The following is a 24,187-nucleotide window of genomic DNA, read 5'->3' on the forward strand; positions in this document are numbered from 1 at the left end:
ATTCTTTATCACTCATTCCCCGAAATATCCAGGCAGGCCTGCCTTATTGCACGCTACAAATGTTCTTCAAAACCTGCCATTTTCAGCATGTAGCTTGCTAGCTCGAAGGTTGTTAATGGTTTCCCGTAGCCACAGGATTTTCAAAACAGAAACTATTACGACCCCTCCCTTTCTGCCTGCTATGGCGTCATTGGCCTCCTCCTGCAGGAACTGGTAGTCTGGGAGGGTCAATCAGGTAATAGGCTAACCGTCATTGGCTCTTACCAGTGTATCTCTGTGAGAACTTTGTCCACAGCAATCCCACCAGTCGGTCCCAAAACGTCCCAGTTAGAGAGGAAATGCCCTAAACATATTCACACATGTAGTCAGTGTGTGACACAGCGTACCTCCCTTTGGACCCTGTGTGTACAGGTTGCTGAACTCAGTGTGACAGCAAAACAGGATAAAAGTTCAGCTGCTGCCTCAGTCTGCTGTAGGTCAGGGGAGGGTGCTGTGTATTATTCTAAAACCTATGTTTACATACACTGATGCAAAGACTGTTTTCTAAATGTCTTCATGACTGTATTAACTAGACAGACCACATAACATATAGCATTGTATATTCTGTTGGCTGATATATGTATTGATATTCTTCAATGACAAATGTTGAGTTGCTTGTGCATTTAGTTAAAATAATACTGACCTTTTTCCACCCATTTGTATTTTTGAACGTCTTTTTGAACTATTTGAGATGGGTTAATTACACAGAATATTATCAGGCCCAATTGTTAGAAATGTGCAGCTTATGCAACTTACATGAATGCAGATTTATTGTATTTCTTGTGTCTAGTGTTACAATAGGACATTTTGCTGTGAAGATTTTAATCTCATTTACTGTACCTCAATCTGTTTTCACATCTCTTCTTCCAGCTCTGCTGTTGGTCAGACATGAAGAGCAACAACAGCCTGAATCCTTTGTATTTTCAGTTCACTCTGTTTGCAGACTTTGGGCCCCTCAGATATCTGTTCTTCAGTCTGTCTGTTACTCTACATGACTATTGTCTCTGCTAACATTGCCATTATTCTGACAGTCTGTCTGGAGAAGTCTCTGCATCAGCCCATGTATATTTTTATCTGCTGTCTGTCTTTTAACTCTCTGTACGGCTCAGCCGGCTTCTTCCCCAGGTTTCTGATGGACATTCTGTCTAACACTCATTTAATCTCACGTCCATTATGTTTCATTCAGATATATGTTATTTACACCTATGCAGGATATGAGCTGACTCTCCTCGGCATCATGGCCTACGATAGATTTGTTGCTATTTGCCAGCCTTTACACTATCACAGTAAAATGACATTTAAGATGGTAACACATCTTGTGATTTTTGCCGTGCTCTACCCTGCATTTGCTGTGGGTTTCATGCTGTATCTTACTGCCCGATTACCGTTGTGTGGCAACAAACTGAATAGGCTTTTCTGTTCCAACTGGCCTGTGGTTCTACTCTCCTGTGTGGACACAACTCTGAACAACATAGTAGGTCAGTCTCTTGTGATGACAACCATGATCATCCCCCTGTTCTTTGTCCTGTACACCTATCTACGTATTCTGCTTGTTTGCAGGAGAAGCTCGTCTGAATTCAGAGGAAAGGCGTTACAGACCTGCCTGCCTCACATCGTCACATTTGTAAACTATTGCATCTCAGTGTTCTGTGATCTTCTGCTAAGTCGATATAACATTGATGAAATGAATCCATTTGTTATTGTTGTTTTATCCCTGGAGTTTTTGATCATTCCCCCCATTAATAACCCTCTAGTTTACGGCCTGAATCTGCCTCAAATCAGACGAGTGATTTTTAGCTTTTTTAAAAGATACAGAAAATGATTCCTGCTTCATTATTTTACACACAACAAGCACAGAGAGAAACTAAAGAAGCTTTAATTCTGTTATTCACATAATGGGCTTCTAGAATATAGTACCGCCATTTTAACTGTAGAGATATTGTGTTTGTTCACATTTATTTTAAACAAATCAGAATATAGGTAAAGAAAATAGATCACTCTCCCCCCTTACCACATTAAATATATTAATATGTTTTATATGCATGATCCAAATCATGAGACTAAAATACATCTTAAGGACTCATATTGAATTATATTTTGTGAGCAAGCTTAAATGTTATTTCTGTATATGATCTATCATATTCTGTATGTAATAACACACATCTCCCATGAGAAATAAAGCATACGATGTGCTGCTTAATAACAATACATGTTTGGCTTAATGATTGTTTTCTTCTGGCACAAGTAGTTATTGTCTATTATATTATATCAACTTAGTTTATTGTTTATCTGAATGCTTCCAGTTGCCCAAGGGAATAATAATAATAACAATGTATACTTTATTAATCCTGCAAGGGGAAATTACAATATATAAAATATATATGAAACTGAACTGGACTCCAGTGAGCCATTTGAACTTTTAAATACTGCAGCTGTGTCAAAAGATTTAAAGTTATGTGGAAGTTTCAACAACAACAAAATCCACCGGATCTCATTAAACTCTCCAAAGGAAAAAGCTGCTAACACGTAAACAACTTGACCAAACTCTGGAGGCCTGACCTCACACATGTTGTTAGACTTTGTTTTGCTCAAGTCATGTGACTCTGTCATAATGAGAACGCCACACGGAGAGCAAAGACCTCCGCCAAGGCTAACGGTGCATTCACGTGCTCCTCTGATGGCCAGGGGCGGGGCTAGGTGGGGGGCACAGGGTGGCACCGGTTGGCACTGCCACCCCCCCCCCTTTACATATGATTGGCCCCCTGGTGCCCCCCTGCCCCCCCAATCCATTTGGCGAGAGTGCTGTCAATCTGACAACTGTGATTCTGTCACTCGGCTGCCTGTTCTACCAATCTTCCCAGTCCTTCTCACATGTTTTTAATTAATGTTTCCATGACTTATTCTGAGACCACGGAACCAGCACTCAAATGTTTTTAGTGGCCGACTGAGCCTATAGAAAATATGTATTGTATTTGGATATTCATTTTGTTTAAAATGGAATCAAGTGAAACTAATTATGAATGTGAGGTTTTGTTTAGCTGAATAACATTGTGTTGTTCTATCTTATATCCAATATTTCCTATCTTTCTAAGCAGATTTCCAATGCTGTATTCTGATAAACTAGTCCATGCATACATGTTATTGTTGTAGCTGAACTATTGTAATTCCTTATTATCAGGTTGCTCTCTCTGATGATTCTCCATTTTGCCTAAACACTGATGTGATTATTTATCAAATGCGGATTTTTGTTTACTCGATAAAACATTTTTTGTGTGTGCTTACATGGACTTCAATTCAATACTTTATTGCCATACAATATAGTTGTTGGCAGAACAACAGACAATCACAGCATACCAATTTAGACACATGATAAGAAATGAACACTTAACGGATAAAACATAACCCCCACCCCATAAAACATTACATACATCCATTGATAAAGATATTATCAGGCAATACTTCATACTTCAACACGGCACTACAGCTCTTCTGATAGAGGTGTGTTTACAGAGAAACTACATTCTCTAACAACTGCTTGCTTGTTCTGCCATCTAGTGGTTTCTGCATGTTTCTGCTATTTGTAACAGACTTAGGAAATAAACCCCATAGAGTTTAGTGCAGCATTTTTTTCCCATATAGGATTTCATGCACATATTGTAATCAACTGGAAACTGTTAAACATGAACTACTGTAATGTATCTATGATGAGGAATGAAGGGAACTATCAACACTAAAGAAAGCGAAACATAATAACATAAAGGGAACCGGAAACATGTAATAACTTTTATTTCTAAACGTTGACTGGACAGGGTTTTCTTGTGGTGTGTAAAATGATGTCATTCTGACGAGGACTGAGGATGTCATGAGATGGTTATCATACACAAGTGAGAGCAAGTGAATTAGTTTATGGTTTTGGTAAATGACTCGTTCTTTTGATTGGCTGATAAAATGTTTCAGAAAATGTTTGACTGCAGACTCCTTACACACCACTAGGTGACAGCAAAGCTATTGAAATAATGTCAATCAAGTCACTTCTGGTGTGTGTGTGTGTGTGTGTGTGTGTGTGTGTGTGTGTGTGTGTGTGTGTGTGTGTGTGTGTTTGTGTAACTGGGCCATATGTATGGCCCATAATATTTTAAATTATTTCAAAATAATTCCTTCGTTAATAATTTGTTTGTAATTTTCTTTTTTAAATCAAGCTTTATTGAAAGGAGGAGGAGTTTACAGCAGGAAACAACAACTTCTGTACATCTTAAGAGTCTACGCTCATAAACGAGCCATGGGGTTACTAAAGGAAAGAAATCAAAACAAAGCAAAAAACTTCATATAAATATTTTGTAAAGCTTACAGAGGTCATATGATCTAGCTGCTTTTTTGTTTGTACATTCAGATATGGAAAACATGTACTGGAAGCCAACAAAAAAAAATTCACAAACTGCCGTGTATTCACTGTAAAAGCTGCTGTCTACTAATTCAGAAAGCTAGTCAACAGCTCCCTCATCTGGGCAACGCTATCTCTGACAACTTTCTTTCTGAAAAAGTTTTGTCTGAGGATGACAGAGGTTTTTCTGATGCCGAGGCCGTTTTGTCTGAGGACGACGGAGGCTTTTCTGACGCTGATGCCTTTTCGTTTGAGTCTGACACCTGACTCTGAGATCTGAGGATGTCCTAAAATGAACACCGTACGGGTGAGTGACGGAGAGAAGGAGGGAGAGCAGGGAAAGGAAATGCAGCTGAACGAATACGCTGCGTGTTTTAATTAGCGTTAAAAAAAAAAAAAAGAATAACGAAACGAAATGTGTGGCGGCCGGTGTTGATTCTGTGGCGCACCACCACAAATTAGTCTATGTGTGGGAAACACTGTACCAAAAACTTGGACATTGGTTCGCACTTTCAGGTGTGGAAAGGGGCCAAGGCTAGAAGGGATACAGCTATGGCAACGACGCACTAAAACGACTAGTTTAAGTTCAGGAAAAGGATTGTAGTTTGTGTTGAAAAAAACACTTCTGATGAACCAACACGGGTTGCCTGGGTAAAAGTATTAAAATTATATTATTAGATTAGATTAGATTTTTCGAAATTTTGCGTAACTACCAGCCGTAGCTGTGTCCCTTCTAGCCACAACCGTGAAAAGGTCCTTACACAGCCCGGAAACAAAGTCTTCGCTCTATTACACCATCTCTACTACACAAATACACAAGCATACTCTCTCCCCCTGCACTCTTTTACACACACACACACACACACACACACACACACACACACGCCAAGAGGGGAAAAACAAAAAGTTGCAGGCCTGATGGTAGCTTGTGTGTGATGCTGCCGACAGGACGCTATCTTCAGTTAAACAAACACACATGAAATCCAACTTAGAGTTAGCTGTTAGTCCAAGAAACACAGCTCAAACACGAAAACGAAAACCAGTCACCAGCTACGACAAAGTCCTCTTCAGCAGGGAAACACGCCGTCGTCCTCTCTGGTCCAAAATCAGTGTCCTCCGAATCAGCAACTCTCCGCCGTTAGCTCCACTAGCACATTTGTTCTAAACCACTGTTGTTAGACAAGAAAAGTGCCGTAGTGTAGCTACACCTCTTCAGCTTCGTTACTCCACTTAGATCTTCTCCAAGCTAACTATTCTAGTGTCTCTCGATGTTTGTCAGTGTTTTCTTTCCTCTTCTCGATTTGCGATTCTCTCCACTCTCCTCCTCCTGTCTCCGCTCAGGGATTTTGTTCTGGCACGTACGCGAATCACGACGAATGACGTCAGGTAAATGAGACCCGGTTGAGACAAGAGTCTATCACAGGTCTAGATGAAACGGGTTAGGATTCTGAGAATGTTATTTTTCATTTGAATGTTAATGCTGCGGCCAGAAAATTAACGAGCGACATCACTGCGTTATAATCGATTATGGTCGGCCACTGCATCAATGCAGCATTGTCCATGTCCGCATTGCGATGCATCGATTATTTGATTAATTTCAACAGCTCTACACACACACACACACACACACACACACACACACACACACACACACACATACACACACACACAGGTCACATGAGGGCAAGATGATTTGAGGGAACGTCAATTATGTGTAAAGTGAAGCTTATTAGTTTCTGTCATTTACTGCAGTGAAAGAGGAGTTCCATGATGACAGGACAGACAGACCAGTCGATGAAAATGACAACAATAAAGAGACAGACAAATGAGGATGGTGACAGAGACAATACACAGACAGACAAATACACATGAGACGTCACAGAGACAGAATTCCTTAAATGTCACTGTAAATAACTGATTAAATGTTTCATATAATGAATAAATAGTCTTTCTTTCCCCCGGAAAAAAATACATAAGTGGGCCCCATTACTGGGCCTTGGCACAAAAAAGTTTAAGAAAGGCTGTCTTAATCAACTCCATTATCTGTTTGTCATTGAGTATGTTTACATGCACACTAATATTCCACTATTATTCTGACTATAGGCCTATTCGCACTGGATTAGTATTACCTGGTGACCTCTGGTCACTTGGAATAATTACGGAGGTTGTCTGTGATCTTAATCCTGTGTGAATCGGCCATGTCTGTAATTTTTGGTAAAAATGTTGCCGAACACCGAGGTCCTGTGATAATATTAGTCCCGTGTGAATCAACACGTCTGTGATTTGGGGGGGGTCGTATATCATTTTTTTTTCAAGTGCGCCTTTTTATCCCTCTCGCAAAGACGGATATGGGATTGGAGGCCGCCTTTCATGGCCAACTTAGTCTGGACCACTGTCAACTGGAGATCTCCATCCCGGAAGTGACACGCTCCCCGCAGCTCCGTCCGAGGGCTGACGGTGATGCTGTGTGGGTGCCGCCGTGGCGAGGATAAGATATGAGCCTCTGGTAACCTCTACTGGACCTGGCCCAAAAAGATACAGAACCCCGACCCAAGTGCAGTTCAGTGGCCTCGCCCTGACTGTCCTGCACGCGCCTCCAGATATCCAACTCTTGTGGTACAGATAAGTCAGTAAATTTGAGTTAAAGCAGGCTTCACTTATCCGTGTGAATGTACCACGATAAACTCAGATGTGGGGGGTCGTGTGGGATATTCTGGTATTATTCAGGTTTTAGAGGCATTCTTTGGACATGTGTACAGCTCATTCAGATTATGTCTCAATCTGGGTTTTTACTGCAGTTTGTGACCGTTTACGGCCTCTTGCCTTTTTACGGCTAACGGTCAGCTCTGTGCGTTGCTGTGGTTACTGTACACAAACCAACCAGCAGACAATTTCCAGGGCTGCAATAGAGATGCACGGCCAAAAGAGAAAAAGGAGAAACGCAGCTACTTTTAAACATTATCAAAGGCTTGGAAGACAAAAGGTTTTGGGATATGAGGAGACCTTTTCAGGTAGCTGATTGAAGGAATGAAAGAGGGACGCTGTGTTCACACGCTCCAACAAGTCCTCCACCGCTGGAACACTGAAATATTCCTGTTTTACAAACTGGAATACTATGTGCATGTAAACGCAGTCGCAGCTTCACCTGCAAAAACCTCACAGAGTGTCTTTGCTTCATGTCACTCCCTTTGTGCCCCAATTCAGTTAGTTTAAAGGCGGAAATGCAGAAAAAATAAACTTTAAACTAGAACTGCAAGCAGTTATGACATGGTCCAAGCCTCCGATGCCAGTCGCCCCCGACGCCCCGGGAGCTGCGCCAAAGCGGCACCTAAAACATTACGTGGGGGGGGCAAACATTGGTGAATATTGAGAGGTTTGATCCGCAAGGTTTGCGGTACGGTGTGAGCCGCGACGTCTCCGGTACATTGCTGTTGCAAATGTAGTGGTTAACAGTTCGTCTCCATGCATACACAGACTACCTTTAACAATTCTCTACAATAAACAAATGTCTTAACCCCCCTGACCACAGGGGACAGCAGAGAGAAATGAGAGTGACTGAGAGGGTGGAGGGGGGAGGCAGGTGTGGTGGTTGAAGGAGCAGGGGAGGTGGTCAGGTTGTTGTAAATGGTGTCATAGGCGCTGATTTATGTTTTCCTCCGTGGGTGCTCACAGGCGCACGCCCTTTAAAAAAAAGTAGTCAAGAATGGTTTGCATTTCAGAACCTTAGGAAATGGACAGCGGCCGACGCAAACACACACGCCTATTAACTCAATAATTAAGCCGTAAAGTAGTATAAACGTTGCTTATAGCGCCCCCTAAAGGCTGATCTTCGCCACATTTGGTACAGAGTATCATAGTGGCATGTTGAACAACGATCTCAACTTCCTTGCTGATAACCTTTAATTTGGCCGAGATATGATATGATACGTGTGTGGTAGCTAACTATGAAAATTTGTTTGGTTGTCAAATGCGCGCTCCCCGGGGCGACTGGCGTGGGTGGCTTGGGCCCCGTCATAACTGCTTGCAGTTCTAGTTTCCATTATTCTTCTCCGCCTAAAACTCCAATTACAGCCTAAACCGTACATGGCGGGGGGTCGCCGTTGCAAACGTAGCGGTCAACATTTCACCTCCACGCATATACAGACTACCTTTAACAATTGTCTACAACAAACAATCTTCTTAATCCCCCTGACCGCGGGGGACAGCAGAGAGAAATGAGAGTGTGGTGGTTGAAGGAGTAGGGGAGGTGGTCAAGTTGTTGCAAACGGCGTCCTAGGCGCCAATTTATGTTTTCCTCCATGGATGCTTCGTGGGAAATTAAGCATCAATGCCACCGACATAACCAATCACACTATGACAGACGCTCCACTTAGCACCAACTGCAATGTTTAATTGCACGGTATTGGCGCCTATGAATGGTGTTGATTTTGGATTGAAAAAGTGAGAGAAAAGAGTTGAATTCGTCCACTGTGAAGGTTGTAGAAACTTTGTCAGGTGGGTTAAGAAGTTTGTTTATTGTAAAAAACCAAAGGAGCACGCAAGAATAAAAACCAAAACCTAATGGTAAGAGGCAAACATCAGTAAATATTGAGAAGTGTGAGCTGCAAGGTCTGTGGTACATTTCCATTGCAAATATCCCATTAACATTGAGTAAAAGGGCCAAAACTCGTCTACGTTGATTATAGCGCCCCCTAATGGCCAATCTTTGCCAGATTTGGTACAAAGCCTCAGAGTGGCATGCCAAACGGGCATCACAACTTTCGTGTTGATTGCATTTACTGTGGCAGAGATATTGCAATTGCAAATTCCCCATTCAAATGCATTGAGTTATGGGCCAAAATAAATAAACGTTGCTTATAGCGCCCCCTAAAGGCCGATCTTTGCCAAATTTGGTACAGAGCATCGTAGTGGGATGTTGAACAATGATCTCAAGTTATTCGCTGATAACTTTTAATTTGGTCGAGATATGATATAGTGATGTGATGATAAGTGTGTGGTAGCCAGCTAGGAAAATTTGTTTGGTCGTCAAATGCGCAAACTTTAACATAGCAAAATTCCTTGGGTAACTTTTGGTCAGGTCCATCTGGAGATGCTACATACCAGGTTTCGTGCTGATCCGTCACACAGCCTAGGACGAGTTCAAAAAAGTTGGTTTTGCGCATTGCGTGATATTGCGGAAAAAGATTTAAGCCAAAATGGACGTGGCCTATATCATGTGATTCAGCTTGATTCAAGGAACACGTGGATCTATGGTTTTCTAATGTGCGATGTGTAATGTTGGAGTTAAAGGCAAAAAAACATTATAGCGCCACCTAGTGGTCCACATGTGTAATTTTTGGTAGGTGTGGTCCATGACCCATTGTCTATCTACCCTGTAAATGTAAAGTTGTTCATGTTAGTGTAAGTAGTAAATGTAGACGTAGGTCCCATAGGCCACGCCCACTTTGACCCCTCAGTACCCCACTCTAGGGTTGGCCTCAGGAGTGGCCCTAGATGGTACCCATCAAATTTAGTAAAAATCAGATTAGTGGTTCAAGAGATATAAACTTTTTTTACTTGTAGCGCCCCCTAGTGGCCAATTTTTGTAAAACTGGTGGTTGACCTTCAGAGTGTCATGCTAAACAAGAATCTTGGCGTTGATGGCATTTATTTTGTCCGAGATATGGCAAAGTTGGTGTTTTCATAGTTAGCTACACAAATTTGTTTGTGCGTAATATGTGCAATTTTTATCCTATCAAAATTATTTTTATTAACTTTTTGTCCGGCCCATCTGGAGATGCAACCTGCCAAATTTCGTGCCGATCGGTCGCACGGTCTAGGAGGAGTTCGAAAAAGTAGGTTTTTGATAAATCGCGATTTTTCACGTGTAAAAGTCTAGGCGGGGATGGGCGTGCCGTGATTCAGTTGGATCCAGAGAACGCGTGGATGTATGGTTTTTGAATGTACGGTGTATGGTGTGGGAGTTATAGGGCCAAATGCGTTTTTTCTGCTATAGCGCCACCTAGTGGTGGACGTGGGTCTATTTTTGCGCCTGAGGTCCTTGAGGAGTTCTGGACCAGTCCTGAAAATGCCAACCCCCCACCATGTACGGTTTAGGCTGTAGTCGGAGTTTTAGGCGGAGAAGAATAATGACTATGATGATGATGATGATTAATCAGTAGAAAAACAATAGGGTTCTACAGCCCTGCTGTATGAACGGCATAGCTTTGCTATTGCCCGTTCTTACAGACTCGGGCTTGGACCCCTAATAAAAGTAAATATGATGCATTTTCATAGATTAAACTACCCAGCAGTATATAAAGTCATTAAAATGAGCTCTACCTTTACCAGCTGCAACATTAATGCAGCAAAAATTATAGAATACAAAAATATAATATATATTATTCTGCAGAATGAGTACTTTTCATACATTAATTGCATTTTGATGCTGATTCTTTTGTACTTTTACTTGAGTAACATTTTAAAGTAGGGCTGTGCAAATTTTGATTGCGATTTTGATGCCAGCTACTAATGATCACAAAAACAATGATATCTAGAAAAACTATTATTTTACACATTAAGTTTTGCACTAAACTCTTATTTTGTCTGAATGACCTCCAGAAGGCTAAATTGCTTCTTTTTTTGTGGCATTTAGGCCTTTATTGTGACACCCCTAGACTTTATTTATATTAAAAAGTTAAAACAGGAAAAGTATGAAGGGATATTTCACAGTTCAAGGTGTTTTCACTGTTGATTTGTTTCACTGTTTCAATAAATGCAACATCTTTTCCAAAAGTCAACGAGTAACCGTGGTTAATAATAATGATTTCAATATTGACCAAAATAATTCTTTCCATAATCGAGCAGCCCTATTTTGAATGCAGGACTTTTCCTTGTAACAGAGTATTTCTACACTGTGGTACTTTTATTAAAATATAAGTTCTGAGTACTTCTTCCACCTCTACTTTTGTGTGGCGTAGTTTAACAGTTTATTATTAAAGTCAGCAAAATGACTCAGTAATGTCACTTTAATAACTCATAAATCAAACTTTTCATTCGTAGGAGAAAAAGTATGTGTGTTTGTGATAACTGTTGTTTCTCAGTTGTCCCCTGAGGCCGGCACACTGTGACCACTGGGTGATAATTATCTGGCTGAAGTCAGGCCGCCCCCCCGAGGCCTGACATGTTGTTCATCCACGCTAATGACACTCATTACAGTCTCCTTACATCTGCAGCAGGCTTCTGTGGACGCCATATTGGTGTTATCAAAATAGATTGCATCATACTACACACACACACACACACACACACACTAAAAAACAATCCCAACTTTACTTTGAAGATTTACTTTCTGAGGACTTTGTTACCATACTTTAACCTCTTTGACCTCCTATAACATTACAAAGGTTTATTAAGACCAATGTAAATTAAAATGAAATTACAAAAAAACGTGTAGGGGGTAAAATTTGGAGAAAACCCCCAGAATTTCCGAGATTAAAGACCTACATTTACAGGCTTTCTAGAATTTAGTTAGACCCCACATGTGACAGATGTGAACAAACCCCTGCAAACATATTACACATGTTTTTTTTGACATGTCCAAAACTACATCATTTCTGGTAGTTAGTTTTGTTTCTTTTTTTAGGATTATTTTTGGGGCTTTTTCCCTTTTTTTGTAGTGACAGTGGATAGACAGGAAAGGTGGGAGAGAGACTGAGGATGCAGCAGAGGGCCACAGGTCAAACTCAAACCAAGGACTCAGCCTACATGGTGAGCACGCTCCTACTGGGTGAGCTACAGGTCGCCCCCCCGGCAGTCAGTTTTCATTACTCTTTCTGAAATACTAAAGGAGCCAATTGATCCATCCCCTCTCACTGCTCTGTTTGGTGTTATATCACAGGATATGCGTCTAAGGACGCTTACACACCTATATTTCGGTGGATTCGGTGCAATTTACGAGAAGCAAGCAAGGATATCCTCTGAGATTCCAGTGGAAAACATAATCTAGACTTCTATAGTAACAGACTTCTTTTTGGAGCCAGCAAAGTGAAGAAATGAATCACTCTCTCCTTCTTCCTCTCCTCCATCCCACACCAGAACAGTAACAGAAAGTTGAAACTGAAAAATAAAATTGGAAATATAAACTGACAATGAAATGTTATGAAATTAAACTTTGAGTCACCCCTCCCCCTGAAAGATTCATCCTTATTGTCCTTATCCTGAAATATACCTTTAACCCTCCTGTTGTCCTCGGGTCAAATTTGACCCATTTTCAAAAAAATTCTACATCAGAAATTTTGGTTTCTTTCAACCAAATTGTCAAAAAAAATAATGTGCATGGTTCCCTACAACAGTCTTCACAAGTAAAATAAATTATCAGTTCACTACTTTCATTATTTTGTAATGAAAGTAGTGAACTGATCATTTATTTATTCATTTTCATTTTTATTTTATTTTATAGCATTTGAAGAAAAAAAATCATAAAAGAACGTTGAAAATAGTGACAGAAATGTCAGAAAAAGCTTAAAAAAATTCAAAAAAATACAACAAAAAGGTTGCAAAAACACCAAACATTGAAAAGGGTTAAACGAGTGCACAGGATTTATTTTCTTTTTTACCTAGTTTTGAGATTTACTCTGTGAATTTAGAATGAACAAATCAACTGCATGCTAAAGGTCTACAACAGCAAGCACGAACAATCAATCACAATCCAAATCATGCTTTGCTGAATCCACTGATCTTCCATTTTGGTCTTTTTAGAAGCTGGCGCTTGACGTTTGGCATCACGATGTCCTACAGCACGATAGTTAGTTAGAAGTAAACCACCATCTCTTTCTAGACTTTACTAAGTAGTTTTGGTGCCTAAACCTAACCAAACTGTGACATTCTCTGGTTTAGATATGAGGTTGGAAAATGCATCTATGGGTCGTATTAAAGGGTTGTTGGTTTTCCTATATGTGTTGTCTCACTTCTAAATGTTTTTGTGTGTTTTGCTAATGTAGCTCATCACTGTTTTTATTATACATACAGCACTTTGAGGCATGCTTTGTGATACTGGGCTATAATAATAATCTTTGACTTGACATGATTTAGTAATATACATTTTAGTTTTTGGTTATCTGAGCAATTATTTGTGAATCCTTGACAGGTTTGATATTTTCACATTGGGAGCCATGTTTCTTACGTCTGGTTGTTTGTGGCCTCTCTCTGTTTCTGAATGATCAGTGTTAATCTCTGAGGAGTTGATCCAGTGACCATTACCCCCAACACACACACACACACACACACACACACACACACATACTCCCTGGGCCAGGGAGAGGTTGAAGATTCTGGAGAAGATGAGGGCGAGCTGGTGTGCGCACGCCCTGAGCACCTTGCCAGGTACTCCGTCTGGGCCGGCAGCCTTCCTGGGGTTCACTGCCAGGAGCACCTGTCAGACATCGTGCTCCCTCACAGTGAGTGGGGTGGGGCAGGAACCAGGTGGGGATAGAGGTGGAGGCAGGTCTGGGGCAGATGAGTGGTGAGTAATATTACTTAGGGCGTTTTCACACCTGTAGTTCGATTGCTTTGGTCCGAATCAGTTGGTGAGTTAGTAAACTTGGAGCGATTTGCCCTTGGTCGGTTTGGTTTGGTTTCACACCTGGAAAAATCCAAGCGTACCAAAATGCGACATTACAAATCAGACAGGAACGTCCACTCCTCTTATTGGTCAGCTATGCCTGGGGCGGGAGCAAGAAAGTAAATAAAGGAAGAAGGTCCTGTGTTCTGGTCTAGTGGTCAAACCAGCTCATTTTATTAAAATTATCAGACATTGTTTGGCGAGAGACGTTACTACGTCTTCTCTGGTCACCGAGACTTTGCTCTGCTTGGCCGGCGTCTGTCTCCAATTTTAGCGGCAGCTGGTTTGACCACGGAGATGCGAGTGACGGATGGGATGGTTGACCGCAGTCTATTTCTGTGATAGAAACACTGCACGCTGCTACAGTTTGCTGCTCTGCTGCATCACAGATTGCTAAACACACCTGACTACAGGAGACATTAACTCAGACTTGCAGAGTATGTATTGTTTGTGCGGTTCGAGTACGGATCACGTTCTCACCACAAATTAATCGCTCTAGAGTTTGATTGAAAGCGTACCGAGACCTTCTCTTCAAGCAGTCTGGGTACGCTTGTTTGGTCCGCTTTTGGTGTGCACCAGAGTTCGATTGCCGTGTTCTCACCTGCCCTGACGAACCGCTCCAGTGGGACAAACAAACTCTAGTTCGATTCAACCGAACTAAATGAAGCAGGTGTGAAAACGCCCTTAGGTTGCTTTCACACCTGCCTCGTTTAGTCCCTTTAAAACGAACTCTGGAGCGTTTGGTTGGATAGTGCGGTTGGTTTGGGGCGAGGTGAAAGCTCATCCCAACTCTGGAGCGGATCAAACAAACAAACTCTGGTTCATTTGAAAACAGGGGTCTTGGTTCTTTTCTAAGTGAACTAGAGTTCAGTTCACTTCAGGTGAGAACGTGATCCGACCTAAAAACAGGAAGTGACCCAACAACAGAGTATTTACTAGCCTGCAGCTTCAACCTTGCACACAATTTACAGACTTATATATGATTTAAAGGATGATAACTTTTAGATCCATAAGCTGTTCTGAGCACACATCGGTGGTCGTCTGTGTGACATCACCATCTCTCTCTTCTACTCTCGCTGTCTGTCAGCTGCTCATTGTTCATTGTTCATTGTTCCAAAACATTAAAAACACTAAATCAGAACCAGAAAACCCAAGACATTATAAATGTGGTGTTCCATTATTTTCTGAGACCAGAAGTGTCGCTGTGTTTCAGATATTCTGTCCAATAAACAAGAGACCGTTACGACTGCGTGACGTGTGTTTACAGTGTTTGGTGAGTTTGACAAACTTCAGTGTGAACGCAAACCGAACCAAATGAAAAATGCAACCGAAATGCACCGAGTCCACCCAACTATAGGTGTGAAAGCACCCTTATACAAATATCCTGTGATATAACACCAAACAGAGCAGTGAGAGGGGATGGATCAATTGGCTCCTTTAGTATTTCAGAAAGAGTAATGAAAACTGACTGCCGGGGGGGGGGCAACCTGTAGCTCACCCAGTAGGAGCGTGCTCACCATGTAGGCTGAGTCCTTCGTTTGAGTTTGACCTGTGGCCCTCTGCTGCATCCTCAGTCTCTCTCCCACCTTTCCTGTCTATCCACTGTCACTACAAATAAAGGGAAAAAGCCCCAAAAATAATCTTACTTAATAATCTGACTGCCGGAAATGATGTATTCTTGGACATGTCCAAAAAATGTTTTGCTTTGTTTACATCTGTCACATGTGGAGTCTAACTAAATTCTAGAAAGCCTGTAAATGTAGGTCTTTAATCTCGGAAATTCTGGGGGTGTTCTCCAAATTTTACCCCCTCCAACTTTTTTGTAATTTCTTTTTAATTTAATATGGTCTTAATAAACCTTTGTAATGTTATAGGAGGTCAAATAGGTTAAAGTATGGTAACAAAGTCCTCAGAAAGTAAATCTTCAAAGTAAAGTTGGGATTGTTTTTTAGTGTGTGTGTGTGTGTGTGTGTGTGTGTGTGTGTGTGTGTGTGTGTAGTATGATGCAATCTATTTCGATAACACCAATATGGCGTCCACAGAAGCCTGCTGCTGATGTAAGGAGACTGTAATGAGTGTCATTAGCGTGGATGAACAACATGCCAGGCCTCGGGGGGGCGGCCTGACTTCAGCCAGATAATTATCACCCAGTGGTCACAGTGTGACGGCCTCAGGGGACAACTGAGAAACAAGTTATCACAAACACACATACTTTTTCTCCTATGAATGAAAAGTTTGATTTATGAGTTATTAAAGTGACATTACTGAGTCATTTTGCTGACTTTAATAATAAACTGTTAAACTACGCCACACAAAAGTAGAGGTGGAAGAAGTACTCAGAACTTATATTTTAATAAAAGTACCACAGTGTAGAAATACTCTGTTACAAGGAAAAGTCCTGCATTCAAAATAGGGCTGCTCGATTATGCAAAGAATTATTTTGGTCAATATTGAAATCATTATTATTAACCAGTGTTGTATAAAGTACTAGAAAGCAATACTAAAAGTACAAGTATCGTACTAGAAAAAGACTTTGGTAGAAGTGAAAGTTACCTTTTAGAATATTACTTAAGTAATGATGATGATATTTAATGTACTTAAGTATTTGAAGTAAAAGTAAAAAGCAAGCGGTTAGAACTTTTATTGTGAACTCTATTGTGGCTTTCTTATAGTAAAGCATAAAGCATATTCAGGGTTCCCATATCTTCTTAATCATCCGGTAGGAAGAATCTTTCAATCCAATGTACAGAAACTTTTCTTGCAAATACGGCCACGGGTGTATGACGTTATCTTCACCACTACCCTGTTCACCGAGTTCACCACTATCGTCAGGGTGGTCGTCTACGATAACGGGAGGTCCTCCAGTAGGTGCTCGTGCTTCCATGGCGGTTTCAGTTGTGCGTCCTCCTCCTCCTTTAGCAACAAACAAGCGCTGAAATAGAGCGCGCGGCGTGCGGAGCGTGCGTAATGCAATCTAGGAGCAGTGATTCACCAAACCTCCCTTATTGCAGTCGCACACATTTCTTCTAATTTTATTTTTTTAGTAACGAGTAACGAAGATGCTTAGTGGAAATATAACGGAGTAAAATTATACATTTTATCTAGGAAATGTAGTGGAGTAAAAGTGAAAGTTGACATAAATTTAAATAGCGAAGTAAAGTACAGATACGTGAAATTTCTACTTAAGTACAGTAACGAAGTATTTATACTCCGTTACATTACAACACTGTTATTAACCACGGTTACTCGTTGACGTTTGGAAAAGAACACCATGAACTGTGAAATTTCCCTTCATACTTTTCCTGTTTGAACTTTTTAATATAAAGTATAAGGGTGTCACAATAAATGCCTAAATTACAAAAAAAAGAATTGATTTAGCCTTCTGGAGGTCATTCAGACAAAATAAGAGTTTAGTGCATAACATAATGTGCAAAATAATAGTTTTTCTAGATAACATTGCTTTAGTGAGATAGCCTACTTTACGGCTTTATTATGGAGTTGATAGGCGTGTGCGTGTTCGTGTCGGCCGTCTGAAATGCAAACATTTTTTGACTACTTTTTTTTGCTTGGGTGTGCGCCCGTGATCACCCACGGAGGAAAACATAAATCTGCGCCTATGTTGCTTCGTCTCCCAAATGGAACCGTCCAGACAAGAGGGGGGGGGGACAGGGGACCATGAGCCTCCTTGATCTCATCACTTTTATGCATGATAAGGATCTATCGGAGATCTACCCTAACTTTTGGGGTTGCACTCTCTCAGGATTGCACTTACTCTGCTAGTCACTGTGGCTCAAGCAGAGAGGAGCTTTTCAAAACTAAAGTTGATAAAGTCATACCTGAGGTCAACCATGATGCAGGAACGGCTCACTGGCCTTGCCATCATCAGTATCAATCACTCAATAGGGGAGCAGATTTCATACGATGACATCATTGATGATTTTGCATCAAGGAAGGCCAGAAAGGTCAGGTTTTAGTTTGTGTTTTCTGTTCTTAGTGCAATAGTGTAATAATTAGATTCTCCTTAGTGTGTTTTCACATTTGTGGGATGAAGGATTTGTGCTATTTAGAATATTTATTCTATATATTATTTGCATATTAGTTTTAATATTTTATATTATTGTTGCTCTCTGCTCCTATATCTGATTGTATATATTTTTGGCACATATATATATATTTTATTATAACAACATAAGTGAAAAAGAAAATTATATTTCTCAATTGCACAAATCCTTCATTAGAACATTTGAAAAACACACTTAAGAGAATCCAGTTATTTAGCTGTTGCAATTACAACAGGAAACACACTTTTTAAGTTGCACAATCTTTACCTCCAACATTTTCAAAAGACAATGAACACAATTGTGCACAAAATATGACAGTATAAGTTATCAGAGCTTAAAATAAATATACACTATAATATAGTAATTTTGCAAAATTCTTTTTTCTGGGGGGGGGGGCGCTCAAAGGGGGTCTCGCCCTGGGTGTAATTCAATGTAAAACCGCCACTGAATATTATCATTTTACAGTGAGGAAACACCACAAGCAGGATTAGAAATAGAGTTAAGGTTATTGTGTATGTCGGTTATCAGTTCTGAGAAGTGTGCTTGTCTTACATGTGTAATTGCCTTGTTGTAAACAGTCAGTTGTGTGAAAATGTAATAATTACCATTAATTCAACCCGTAGATTTCTGACTTTTTTTTTCTGGAATATCCTCTTTGCCTCTCGGGATCAAATTACAGTTTGAAGCACTTGCTCTTGCTTTCAAGGATGTTTATTTAAAATGCTGACACGTTCACCTTATAACCATTATAATCTTTAACAATACACCCAGATGCAATATTAACAATATGAAAGTGATTGTGATAAAAGGGTTTTATTTTTTGCAGTTCATCAACAACATCAAAATAGAATAAAAATGTTCTGTTGTGTTTTGAAAATTCTAACCATAAAAAGTAACCCTAACCCTGATGAAGGCCCTAACCAAGAGGCTGGTCTCACAAAAAGGTTCTTCATTTAGTGCTGTTGGAGTATTTCGGTGCATTATGTTATAGAAAAAAAGTCATCACATTAAATACCTTCCAAGGATCACAGAAATCCTATCACACAACAATAATTATTATTATACAAAACACTGACTATATTTCCTATTAGTATTTAATACAATGGCCAATTTTGCAGAACAATCCCTTCAGGTGTTTATAGATTTCTTTCATTTTCAGTCCATATATGATTGGATTAAAGAGAGGATGATACAAAATAACTTGTAAAGACATTAATAAACGTACAGTTTTGGGGAAATCAGTTTCCAGTCGAGGTAAAAGTACATCATATCCACTCAAACAGGAAAAGTTAATCAGAACCAACAGGTGGGGTAAACAGGTCTGTGCAGCTTTTCTCCTGACTTCTCTACTACTTCGATAGATTATTATAAGTATCCTGGTGTATGTAAGCAGTATGAAGAGTAAAGAAAAAGGTAAAACACTTACAAAACCAATCAAGCCATATATATTCAGCACTGTTGAACTCACACAGTGAAGTTTCTGAACTGTGCTGTTGCAAATTATTCCTTTCAAAATAAAGTTACACAGTGTTCTATTAGCACTCAGTAATATTAGCACTGAAACCTGACAAGCAGGCAGAATCCAAGCTAAAATCAGGAACATATTAACAGTTGTTTTTCTCATGATAGTTGGATATTGCAGAGGTTTACATATAGACACATATCTGTCATAGGCCATGACTGCCAACAGGAAGAATTCTGAAACACCTAGAGTGTAATATATAAACCACTGAAAGAGACAGGCTGAATAAGATATGATCTGTTTTTCAGATAAAAAGTCAATCAAAAGCTTTGGATAGATAGCAGTGCTGAAAAGAAGAGAGTTGATTAACAAAGCTGCAATGAAAATGTACATAGGTTCATGGAGGGCTTTGTTAATCACTATGATGCCCACAATAGTGGAATTACTGCAAATAATTAGAATATATGCTGTAAACATGATCACAAAATAAAGATATCTGTATTTGTGCACTTCCACATGCCCATCAAAAGTTATATATGTTACATTTAATTCATTATCCATTAAGATTGTCTAAAACGATTTGTTAATGAATAAAAAACTTATATTACTAGAAGTCTCATATACTCCAAGAAGGTCTTTTTCAGTCATCGGTACCTGACATTAATACACACTGGTGTTGTCCGGCAAACAGAAATTGGTACCTGTACCTGTTTGACTTCTTGGAAAGTTTTTATCAGATTGTTTCAACCTCCATGGATCTCATTAAACCCTCCAGTGAAAAAAGATGCTAACATGTAAACAACTTGATCAAACTCTGGAGGCCTGAATTCATAGATGTTGTTAAACTTTGATTGCTTAGGCTTTGTGAGTCTGTTATATGTTTTGTGTGCCCTGTAAAAAATGAAAGACAAAATAAAACACATGAAAACAGACTGTTCCATGAGGACGGGAATTGGAATTAGAATTTGTCAGAAGAAACGGGAAGACAGGAGCCTGAGATCTAAATTTCAGTAGGGAGGCTATAACAGAAGTACACATATGAATGATCAGGTGTATTAAGCACTTGAGATAATAACAACATTTGAGACACTGACCTACTGACTCAATATAGTTTACCCATTATAAAACAAAATAAGTTGTGCACGCAAAAGCTCTAAAAAAAGGTCAAAATGTGGACCCCATGTGTGAATGTTAGTCCGTCCTACCACAGCGGGAAGCGAGGAAGGGACTAGGATGTGATTCTAGGATCAGACCTGTAGGGGGGCTCAGCCCCTAATGAGAATGTGACATGGATACAGTGCCTTGCAAAAGTGTTAGCCCCCCGCTAAATCAGTAATCTTACTGGATAACAATGAATATATGTATTTATTATTACAACAGTATAAGATAAATGCAAAATATTGAACATATGAAAAACCTACGAAAGTCCCTTTATGGACTACCAGAATCAAATGAAATGATAATGATGTGCAAACAATAAATAAATAGAAAATCAAACTTCCCTTGACTGGGTTACAGGTGCATAGCATTGGCGACAGTGACACAGGAAATTAAACATGTTTCTTTGAACCTGTAATTGTTTGCCCTCTGTTACTAACAGACAAGTTCACAAACTCTAACTTGAAGCACTAAAATTGATTCAATAATAATTTGTTTTTTATTATTATAATATTTAGGGGGGCTGAAATGAAATTTAGGGGGTCTAATCGCCACTGCTCGACAGCGCTGTGGAGATAGGTCTGCCAACATGAGACTAGGTCCAGATCAGAACCTGTGTTGCACAATGACAATGAATGAACCTTAAACCATATGCAGTTTAAATTAGTTTAATGTAAAAACAATTAAATAATTGATAAATACAGTTTGAAGCTGAAATACTTAAAAACCTACAATACTTTTTTGTATTAAAACAAATTAAATTGCTTTGCTTGTAAATGTCTCCTTGCACCCTTTTATTAAAGAAATAGACATAAATTTAAACATTTTCATTGTGCCCCTAAAATTCTTTAAGTTCTCTTAAATGGTTTTACTAAGGAACACACATGTTCCTTGAGAAAGAAACCTACCGTCAAGCATGTACATTATAAATTAAGTTTGTGTTGATGTTAAATTGAGCCTATACTTTCTGTCATTATTATTACATTATCTCTGTTGTAGATGTAGAGATAGATACTTTATTCATCCCAAGGGAAATTTTAGGCATCCAGTAGATTAGACAACCATAAAACAAAAAACACACATACACACATATATCTCACATACATAAAACAATCACTCACAGAACTGTAAAGAGTTAACAATTTATGAAGTGATTACAATGGTCTGGTATGGACTGACCATGTGATGCAATGACCATGATAAGGTGCTATGGTAGTGTGTGCAATGGTGGTAGTGCAAAAGTGAACAGGGCAGGGATTGAACAGTGCAATAGCGTATTATTAAATATTAACTTTGACTATGAAAAGACAATAATTGTGAAATGCCATTGTTTGATTTGTATGAAGGCAAACAAGAATAAAGTAACTAATGAGTATGCATGCAAAACAAACACATCAGAAAAATAATCTTCTGCCATGTGACATCTAGACAATTATTTCACAACTTGTATTATACAGTATATCCCTCGGTCCGGACTACCATGACCTCATGGTAAAACACATTTGGTGATGGAAAATTTAGCACCACAGGTGCTCCAACAAAACTAAAAGCACACGCAAATACAGTTTAATCTTATTGTGATTTTCTATTTAAATGTTGCAGAAAAATATGACTCAAATAACCTGAGCATACAAAGTCTAACAACAACCATGAGGTCAGAGGTCTCAGGGTCTCAGGAGTTTAAAGTTGTTTACATGTAAGAAGGTTTTCCTTTGGAGAGGTTAATGAGATCCATGGAGGTTGAAGCAGTCTCATAAAAACTTCTGAAGAACTCAAACAGGTCACAGATCCAATGTCTGTGTTTGCCGGTCCACACCAGTGTGTATCAAGGCCAGGTACTGATGACTGAATAAGAGAATCTCAGGTGATATGATACTACTTCTAACTTCACTGTAAGGGCACACTATTGATATCTTACTTTGTATTTTTGTAGTATGTATGTGTGCGTGGATGTCATATGTCTGTGTGCCTATGTGTATGTATGATGTTTATGAGCCATTGGACAGCTTAATTTACTTCTGGATAAAAAAAAGTATCTATCTATCTATCTATCTATCTATCTATCTATCTATCTATCTATCTATCTATTTCTAATATACCTGTTTCATTCATTAATGGATAATGAATTAAATGTATGTAATGAATTAAATGTAATGTATCTATGGGTTTAGGTCTCAAGGTCTCGGGAGTTTGATCACGCAGACTCACATAACCTGAGCAAACAAAGTCTAACAACAACTATGAGGTCAGGCCTCCAGAGTTTGATCAAGTTGTTTACATGTTAGTAGCTATTCCTTTGGAGAGGTTAATGAGATCAATGGAGGATGAAGCAGTCTGATAAAAACTTCCCACAGACTTAAACAGATCTCAGATCCAATTTCTGTGAGTCCTGGACCACACCAGTGTGTATCAAGGTCAGGTACTGTTGACTGAAAAGACAATCTCAGGTTATATGAGACTTCTAGTGATATACCTGTTTTATTTATTAACATTTCGTTTCAGACAATCTTCATGGATAATACATTAAATGTAACATATATAACTTTTGATGGGCATGTGGAAGTGCAGAAATACAGATATCTTTATTTTGTGATCATGTTTACAGCATATATTCTAATTATTTGTAGTAATTCCACTATTGTGTGCATCATAGTGATTAACAAAGCCCTCCATGAACCTATGTACATTTTCATTGCAGCTTTGTTAATCAACTCTGTTCTTTACAGCACTGCTATCTATCCAAAGCTTTTGATTGACTTTTTATCTGAAAAACAGATCATATCTTATTCAGCCTGTCTCTTTCAGTGGTTTATATATTACACTCTAGCCTCTTCAGAATTCTTCCTGTTGGCAGTCATGGCTTATGACAGATATGTGTCTATATGTAAACCTCTGCAATATCCAACTATCATGAGAAAAAAAACTGTTTATATTTTCCTGATTTTAGCTTGGATTCTACCTGCTTGTCAGATTTCAGTGGGAATATTACTGAGTGCTAAAGACAAACTCTGTTACTTTATCTTGAAAGGAATAATTTGCAACAGCACAGTTCAGAAACTTCACTGTGTGAGTTCAGCAGTGGTGAATATATATGGCTTGATTGTTTTTGTAATTGCTGTACCTCTCCCTGTACTTTTCATATTTTTTACATACACCAGGATACTTATAATAATCTATCGAAGTAGTAGAGAAGTCAGGAGAAAAGCTGCACAGACCTGTTTACCCCACCTGTTGGTTCTGATTAACTTTTCCTGTTTGGGTACATATGATGTACTTCTAGCTCGACTGGAAACAAATGTTCCCAAAACTGTATGTTTAATAATGTCTTTACAAATGATCTTGTATCATCCTCTCTTTAATCCGATCATTTATGGACTGAAAATGAAAGAAATTTTTAAACACCTCAAGAGATTGTTCAGTGAAGACAAATTAAACTAATATATTCACTTTTTTAACAATGTAATAATAATGCAAATTTGTGATTT

The 24,187-nt window shown here is 39.3% G+C and overlaps 2 protein-coding genes and 1 pseudogene across 2 annotated transcripts; 2 read left to right on the forward strand and 1 right to left on the reverse strand.

Annotated features, from left to right (window-relative positions):
* The first annotated feature begins 927 nt into the window (after nt 1-927).
* LOC116046658 lies at nt 928-1,861 on the forward strand (annotated as a pseudogene).
* A 17,100-nt stretch (nt 1,862-18,961) lies between these two features.
* LOC116046709 (olfactory receptor 6N2-like) lies at nt 18,962-20,105 on the reverse strand. Its single transcript, XM_031295105.1, has one exon. The coding sequence runs from the start codon at nt 20,103-20,105 to the stop codon at nt 19,170-19,172; it is 936 nt and encodes a 311-aa protein (XP_031150965.1). The 3' UTR covers nt 18,962-19,169.
* Nucleotides 20,106-23,213: 3,108 nt separating this feature from the next.
* On the forward strand, nt 23,214-24,140 carry LOC116046710 (olfactory receptor 11A1-like). Its single transcript, XM_031295107.2, has one exon. The coding sequence runs from the start codon at nt 23,214-23,216 to the stop codon at nt 24,138-24,140; it is 927 nt and encodes a 308-aa protein (XP_031150967.1).
* Nucleotides 24,141-24,187: the final 47 nt, after the last annotated feature.

The sequence above is a fragment of the Sander lucioperca genome, chromosome 8 (genome assembly GCF_008315115.2).
Source record: "Sander lucioperca isolate FBNREF2018 chromosome 8, SLUC_FBN_1.2, whole genome shotgun sequence".
NCBI lineage: Eukaryota > Metazoa > Chordata > Actinopteri > Perciformes > Percidae > Sander > Sander lucioperca.